Genomic DNA, 8,704 nt, shown 5'->3' with positions numbered 1-8,704 from the left:
GGAATCCCCGGTGAATGCCATGACGTCAGACCATTCATAAAAACTAATCCAAAGAAAAACTCACCACATGAACAGAAACTAACATGGCAGCATTTGTATTAATTATGCAATAAATGAATGAATGACAAGTAAATAATGAAAAAGGAGGGGACCGTAACAATATATATCTCTCTCTCTCTCTCTCTCTCTCTCTCTCTCTCTCTCTCTCTCTCTCTCTCTCTCTCTCTCTCTCTATATATATATATATGTATATATATATATATAGCACAGAGAGACCCACCAGGTCATAACATTGGGCTAATGCCCTTTGAAAAGGACTGTTTTATTATGCCTCTGTCGCATGTTGTTGCTCTGTAAGCTAAGTGTTGTCATTTTTGCGATGTGATGCAGCCTTAGCGTAAAGAACAGGGACACGACCAATGTTAACAGCATATGGTGGTGGCTGTCTATGCCATGCTGCGTGTCGCCGATGTGCTCCCCGAGTACAAACACATCCTCTGACCCGATCCTCTTCCGTACAATGTACACGACCTCTAGCAGTTTGATGGGATGTGATTGTCTGAAACTCGATGCCTGGCGAATGACCCACTCTGCTGCCCTGACAACCCTCACTGTGCCTTCTGATGGAATCACCAGACCTCCATTGTTTTTTAGACACAGCAGGTGGTAGCTCTGGTCCTTAACGGCAGACGCAGCGTCTGTCACCAGGCTGGCACGGCAGACATCACAGGACAGCTGCTTCAGTGCCCGTCGCACAACAAATCCTGAAATTTGAGTTAGTATAATAATATCATAACTTATAATAATTAATAAGCATGGGGAAATTAAGGGGACATTTCTCTTTTTGGACAATCGTCAGATTGTTTTCCCCCATATTTTGACTATTGGCACTATTAGTTATAGGAAAAATCGACTTTCAGTAAGCCTTTACCTGAAATGTACACAAGAGCGTTGTCCACAAGACCGTCAAAGCGGACGGGAAGGTAGCTGTGGTCATGCACTAGGGCAGGAATGTCAGCAAACGGGGATGGAAGATCTTCTCCTCCTGCAGAGGACATATCTACAGCTGACAGGCTTGTAGAGGTGTCGATGACAGCTGGTAGGGACTCTGTGTCATCCTGTGCTGTCACATTGCCTCTGCGTGGTTTAACAACTCCACACCGGGCCATCAGCTTTCTGAAGATGTACTTGAACTGGCTGGCATTAGGGTTGTTATTCCAGCCACCTTCAAAAAAACACAAGATATACAAGTATATTACAGATATTCAATATACGATTTAAAATGTTTTATTCTTTAAAAAATAAAAAAATAAGAACTAGCCATCCCAGAATGATCTTTCTACATAATTTAAGTTGAATGACATTATCATACAATTCAGACTGTATCAGTGGTGATAAATTCTGCAAACAGATAATCAAACACACAGACATTTTTATAAATACTCAAAATGGTTTGTGACACTTCCAGGTACTGTGTATGTCTTCAGAAAACACATTTTACCAAAAATGAAAAAAAAAAAAAAAAAAAAAACATATAGACCGACAAACTGAAAACAATACAAGCATTTGCTGAAACTTTGTGTGACTTAGTGTTGCTGCTGGTAAATATAAATTATGAACCCCACCGGATGCTCTGATGGAGTTAAAGAGAAGCTCCAAGTGGTCCTGGCTGAATCTGTAGGTTAGGACATATCGTTGTCCTTCAAGCAGCACAGGAACCATCGACATCAACGTGTCAATGTTGATTATGAAGCCCAGGACAGAGAGGGACCTTCAAAAGCAAATATTGTTTTACTATGATGATTCTGCCAAAACAGGATACAAGAAAGCAGGGATGCAAGATAGTATCATATGAATAATATATAATACATACCACTTTATGAACTTGACGCAGATCAAATAAAGCATCTTATGAACTCGATGCAGACAGGAGAACAGAGCATCAGAACTTGATGAAGTAGATAGTAGATAAACAAGAGAACAGAGCATCCCATGAACTTATGTCATGGACTTGAGGGATGCACTGAAACCAGTAGAGTTTTACCTTAAATAATTCAATGATTTGTAAATTGACTACTTGTATACATCTAACGAAGAATAAAATAAACCCTTATTTTCTAAATCAGCAGTCTCATTCTGATAATTTAATTATAATAAAGAATTTGTACTGGGTATTGGCGATCAGAAATGGTGTCAGTGCATCACTAATAGAACAGTCACTATTTTAAAAGACCTCTTTGTTCGGTAAAGGGGTTTGCCATCTTCCATCTTCAAAGTGAGCAAGAACTCCCTCGCTTTTGTCAAGAACCCCCTGGTGCTTGTCCAATTCCTAGAACCAAGGGGGGCTTTGAACCCTTTGGCTCTGGGATTGCGACTGTTCAAGATGTCAAACAGCCTGTCTGTTATCTATAAACAAATTTGTAAATTAACTGGAAGCACTGAAATCATCACTATAACTTTGTGTAAACAGGTATCAGATAGTAAACACTAAAGTATGAGGCATAGTTTGTTTTCTCTCCATTTCCTCTGTAGCTATGCTTTTTAAAATTAAATTGCAGCATTGCTTTAAATCTGTAAATCTGAGATGTGACAATAAGGGTGCTTCTGAGGTAAGTATGAGGTAGGTATAAACAGTTTTATCCAAGTTCTTGCATATTGTTGAATTTGAGGACGGTCATAATTATTTAATCGTTCCTGATGCCAAAAAATTTTAAAAGAAGAAAAAGATAAAGGGTTAATCCTGGTGGCATTCACATTTTAACAACCACCCTCGTTTCGGGGTTACCTCAATTAATTCTGAAGTAGCCTCACAATCTTTGAACTCTGCATAGCCCACGTCCTGCAAGGTGCGGAGCGCCACTGCCACAGAGTTACTCAAAGTCTGAGCAGCCAGGGAGACCTTGATTGAGTTTATATGGGGAAATGAAGAGCACATTAGTGCTACAAGATGTAAACATCATCAAAAAGTATAAAAACACAATAACGCCCTACAGCCCATTTCTATTGGGGCCCTCTATACATAAATCATCATGCAAACATACCTTCATCTTCTGATTAGCAAAGTTCACATGCTTATCTGTGACTCGGTTGGCAGCATGTAGTCCACTTTTCTTTTGAACATTGTTCAGCTGAACTATATACTTCCAATCGATACTGCCAGTTTTGCTTCTAATGGGGCTGTATGCCTGCAGAATCAGATTTTTTTTCACTGTACACGTCAAATGTAAAGTACCACATTTTGCACAATTATGTAAATACAATCAAAATGTATAAAAAGCAGAACAGAGTCAACCAGAGCAAATAGACAATAATGAGCACGTACCTGCAACATATTGCGTGTCAGCTTCAGCATGTGGCAAGCGTCCATCATAACAAAAACATTGTCATGGGTTACTGGATGTGGGAAATGGGTCTTCAAGGGCTTACAGGGGTCTGCTTTTAGATCGCACCCAAGTTGGATGCACATACTAACATTGGATGCATGACCATCCATTGTCACGCACACGACCCTTATCTGACGGTGATGCAGCTCTTCTAATGCATGTTCTACTAAGACCTTCTGTGTTTCTGGTGTGAGGGACTTGGTCAAATAATACGCAATTGGAGCTTTCCAATAACCTTGAAGCCCAACCACCATAAACACAAGAACCTCGGAAGCCATGTCAGTCTCATTCAATCGATCCCCCATGTCCACATATCCAAGCATTGTTTGTGTCTGAGGATCATGTTGGACATGATTTTTGATGGCCATGGCATCCAGCATCAGAGTGACACATCCGTATTTGGCCTCATCTTCCTGACGCCGTCTCTCCAGCATGTCCAACATCATTTTGTTGAGACCAGGTCTGGCATCAAGAGAGCTCAGCCACCTTAGTAAAATTAAAAAGTAGACATTTCACCATGTAGCCATTAAACCACTAACCCAAGTCCCTATGGTGGACACCTGACATACAATAAATAGCTATAATATCAACATGTATCAGTATGAGAAAAAAACATACTTGATGTCTAAAGACGTCATTGGCAGTGAACTGTTGTATTTTATTTGATGTCTTTAAATGTCATTAGCAGCCAATGAATTAACCACTCATGATAATATTGTCTGTAGTGCTTAATATAATTCAGTTTAAAATTATACATCATGAAGAATACCTTTGCAATGAACTGGGATGTGGCAGGTGAATATGCAGAGTATCTCTCAGGTAGTGATATGCCTTTGGACCATGTAGATGGAGTGTAAGAGCAAAATCTCTCTGGGCCTTGGTGTACTCTACGCCCTGCCTCGACAGGAGATGAACTGGAAGATCTGAAATTCAATTAGCAAAAGTGATTCAGTAGGTCACCTTTTAATGGTATCTAGGAAGTCAACAAAAAACATAAAATACATAAAATATTCAATGTAATATTTTTATTTTACCTGAGTAGCATTCAAGCTTGTCTTTCAGCTCTTCGTTGATGAGATTTTTCTCCTTCAGTTCCTCCAGAAGAGCCTGCATGTTGTTCTTGGCCCTCTTTTCTCTCCTCAAGGCATTACTCTTGTCCCGCTGCAGTTTCCTCACTCTTGCTGAGGCTTCTTGGAGTTTGGCCTTTATAGCATCGGGGCAAGCAGGCAGTGTGTATAAGTGGTCAGTGGACTGCCGCTTGCGGCTCAAACCCCTCTGTCCAGTGGCTCCCTGTTGTTTTGGCAAAATATACAAATATATGAATAATAGTAAAATAGAAATTAATAACTTACTTTTTCAACAATTCCATCTGCACTTTTCAATTCTGTGAGCCTGAATACATTTTTGTGTTCTCCAATTTTTCAACAGAAAACACAACAGCATACTTTTAAAGAAACTGTATAGGTTTGTCCACTTGTAAGGCAAAAATATGTTTTTGAGAAAGTGAGATAGCCAGTGGTTTTCAAACTTTTACCACCTCAAATAATGTTGGTCTCTTAGACTACTAACACCATTATAGACCTTTCTGCGTACCACCAAGATAAAGGATTTAATATAACAAGCCATATGATGCTCTCATTTGTTTGTGACATTCCACAAGCAAATACTCACAACATCAGGTTGAGGTGCATCCTGAGACAAGCTTGTTGGCAGGTTGTCTTCTGTTCTTTTAGAAGTGGTTGTGGTTCTTGTTGCTACTGACTAAAATAAACATAAGTGGAGACGTTTTGAGTGTCTAAAATGTGCTGTAATAAACAACACATTATATTACTGAAGTGTGACATTTAATCACATATTTATATTGACATATCAATCTTATACACCTTGAATTATTGTTGGTCAATGATACACATACCATTTGAAGATGAGCTGGAAAGCTGAATGTGGATGGCACAACGCCATCTTTAAGCCGGACAATCTGTCCCGTCCTGTCAAAGTCCTCACTTCTGAAGTGCTCACTGCAGAGCAGTGTCCTGTCAGTAGCAGCAAAACCCTCCCTTCTTAAAGCAAGTTCCCACTTCCTCCGCCTCTCTCCGGTTTTGGGAAATCTTAAAAACGTGAGAAATGTACCCAGATATATAAATTATTGTCAACATCATCAATTCTCATTTCCTTTTACATTAAGGGTAAGGACACATTACACACATTACACACACAGTATTGTAATATCTTACAGGTGAAAGGTGATCCCACGGGCTCTGGTTTCAGCACAACGGCGATTAGAGCATCCGTATGCTGCACAAAAGTCTGGCATCTTTATCTGTAGGAATCGTAATGTAAGATGTTTTTAACAAACTTTAACAAGTTAAGTTAAGTTAAGTTTTAAGTTAAGTTTATCAAGTTTAACAAGTTAAATCTGGTGGTCTCAGCCTTACACTACTATGCTGCATGATTAGGTCGTTTTTTGAAGAGAAAAGCTGCAATTTTTAACGTGTTCAAACATCCAGAATTGTAGCCACGTTAATAACGTTTGTAAAAAACCAAACCGTTTGTAAATCTGTCAAGATTTCAGCGAGATAAGAGTATTTAAGTTTGTGCAGATCACTCACCTTCCGTCGGTTACCATAGATCCCGCCAGAAAGATTGCCTGTGGTAAGATGGCCGCCGGTGATGACGTTGGAGACTCCGCCGTAAGACATCTAGCCTTTATTATAGATATCTATGGCTGCACCTATCTAGCACGCATCGCGCACCGCAGTAACATTTGCTCCTGCAAATCCCCCATTTGCTTGAACCGAGTAAAGGTTGCGCCACCAAGTGTGTCAGAATATCAAATCAAATCAAATCAAATCAAGCTTTATTGTCATTAAGCTACACATACAGCAGTAGTGCACACAAAATGAGATAGAGTTTTTCACTTGGGATGCCCGAGTGATGGTAAAGTCAGCAGTTTAAAAGTCTAACAGCTTTCTGGAGGAAGCTGTTGCTCATCCTGGCGGTTTTGCTTTTCACCGTTTGCCTGATGGAAGCAGCTCAAAGTATTTGTGGAGCGGGAGAGAGGGGTCCCTGGCAATGTTCAGTGCTTTACTCCTGCAGGGATGGGATGTTTCCATGGAGCCATGTCTCCGCAAAAGCAAGCACACAGCAGTCTCTCTCCTGCGGGTGTCTTAGCAAGCGTAGCTCGTCCAGCTTGTTGTCAAGGGAGCGAACATTAGAGAGCAAGAGCCACGGTCCTGCTGGTCTGGAGGGGTTAGCCTATAGCCTTTAGCCTGTAGCCTTTAGCCTTTAGCCTGTAGCCTGTAGCCTTTAGCCTTTAGCCTGTAGCCTGTAGCCTTTAGCCTGTAGCCTGTAGCCTTTAGCCTTTAGCCTCTAGCCTGTAGCCTTTAGCCTGTAGCCTTTAGCCTGTAGCCTTTAGCCTTTAGCCTGTAGCCTGTAGCCTCTAGCCTAGCGTGGATCCCGGCTCTCTTCCCCCTCATTTGTTTACGTTTGCACCGCTTGCGCTTCCTCCTCTCCCTGGTGACAGCCGGTGTAGACGCAGGTAAAATCCCGTGCTGGCGTAGTGTGTCCACATCAAAGCAGAGAGCCTCAGTTCTTGCAGCGTGCTTTACCTGATGTTTAGTAAAGTCTCTCGGCTGTAGGTTATGCAACCTGAGCGTCTGGGTTAAGCAAAACAGTTAAAAACTTTCACTCTAGAATATGTTTACTTGCTCTGCATCAATCGATTATCTGAAGTTGATCTGTCTTGGCTTGCTGTGCCGGGTAACCAATCAGGTGTTAGGATCCGCCCACTGACTTTGATGGGTGACTTTGACAGATAAAATTAATTCATGAAGCACTGCAACACCGGTCCATGAAATAATTAAATAAATAATGAAATAATTATATATATGTTTTTACATTAAATGAACTGGTATTTTAATGAATTAATGACACATTTAATGACACATTTATTTATTTAATGACACATTTATTTATTTAATGACACATTTATTTATTTAATTCCCATTTTAATTAATTAATGACACTTTTAAGTATTTATTTAAAGATGTATTTATTTATTTCATTCTGTCCCTTTTAGTCCTCCATAGTTTTGCAGCTGATGCCTCTGTATCTTCTCCCTGATGGTAAGAGGGGGAAGATGTGGTGGGAGGGGTGGATCGGGTCCATAATGATGGAGGTGGCTCTGCTGATGCAGCGCTGCTGGTATAGGTCCATGATTTTGCTGGCTGTCTTGACCAGTGGTTCTTGCTAATCCCTCCAAAATTGCATATCTGAGCTTTACATGTGTTTGCAGAGACTCTAAATTTCTGGAATCAATCCTGCTGTGTGGAACTAATTTCACAGCTTTGGAGTCAATTAATCGTCAATTTTCAGTTAATGATTGGAATCAAAGGGATTGACTTCTAGGCCTATATGCTATATGTCACTGCAAGTCATTTTGTTAGAGCAAGAGTGGCTTCTTCTCAAAAGTGGCATATCTCATGCCAGGTATTTTCATAACAAAACTCCTCAGTTCCTCTGTGCTGTGGAGCCAAAGTGCAGCAGTAGTTCTGAAAACGTGTACTAAGAGTAGAAGTTGTACTGCAGACACTCTGTGCATTTTATAGAACAGTTTGGATGTGCTTTTTAAAGAAACACATTGCTTTCCTGTCGACTTCCCCAAGCATCGCTAACAAACCGAGTCTGCTGCCAATTTTCTCAAAAAAGCCTCAACTACTGGCACGGAAACTTTCTTTTGGATGTCCTGTAAAATGGAGTGCGGCCACAAGTTAAGCTTCTTAAAATTTCAAACCATCCCTTTGCTAACAAGGACTTACAGAGGAAGTAAGGCTGGAAGAAAACAAAAGCAGAAGAGGTAAGTTTGCCAGCTGAAGCTATCACACATAACACTGTTTCTGAGCGGTCAAGAAGAGGTAACAGTTCATTTTTTCAGACTGTGTGTGTGTGCATGTGTGTGTGTGTGCGTGTGCGTGTGTGTGTGTGCATGTGCGTGTCAGGGCCACGGCTAGGCCACTGACTACCAGCAGAACAGTACCAATGTCCCTCTCACGTTCAAGTCCTGTTACTTTGCTCATATTTTACTTCAGTGCAAGTAAAGGTCCTGGTGTAAAAATGTGATTTTGAATCAGTGAAAAGTGAGTTAGTTTAAAGTGTAATGGTAGTAAAAGGTAGTGAGTTTAGAAGAGAGAGCAGTGTTCCAGGTGAACTTTTCTTTGTTATCCAAAAAATGGGTGAGAGCTGAGAGATTAGAACACATAGTTCAAAATAGATCCACTGAAGTGGAAAAATGAGAAAAGACAAAATAAAGGTGACACAAAAAG

General features: G+C 40.6%; 1 protein-coding gene across 1 annotated transcript; it reads right to left on the bottom strand.

Moving 5' to 3' along the window:
- Nucleotides 1–273: 273 nt before the first annotated feature.
- LOC115370430 (uncharacterized) lies at nt 274–5,697 on the bottom strand. Its single transcript, XM_030067447.1, has 8 exons — nt 5,618–5,697; nt 5,299–5,491; nt 5,055–5,144; nt 4,418–4,640; nt 4,153–4,306; nt 1,626–1,771; nt 932–1,225; nt 274–764 (listed from the first exon to the last, which is right to left on the bottom strand). The coding sequence occupies exons 1-8, from the start codon at nt 5,695–5,697 to the stop codon at nt 298–300; spliced, it is 1,647 nt and encodes a 548-aa protein (XP_029923307.1). The 3' UTR covers nt 274–297.
- Nucleotides 5,698–8,704: the final 3,007 nt, after the last annotated feature.

This window comes from Myripristis murdjan, chromosome 13 (genome assembly GCF_902150065.1).
Source record: "Myripristis murdjan chromosome 13, fMyrMur1.1, whole genome shotgun sequence".
NCBI classification, from domain to species: domain Eukaryota; kingdom Metazoa; phylum Chordata; class Actinopteri; order Holocentriformes; family Holocentridae; genus Myripristis; species Myripristis murdjan.
Note: the sequence above shows the minus strand (reverse complement) of the source record. Positions and strands in the feature narration are given on the sequence as shown.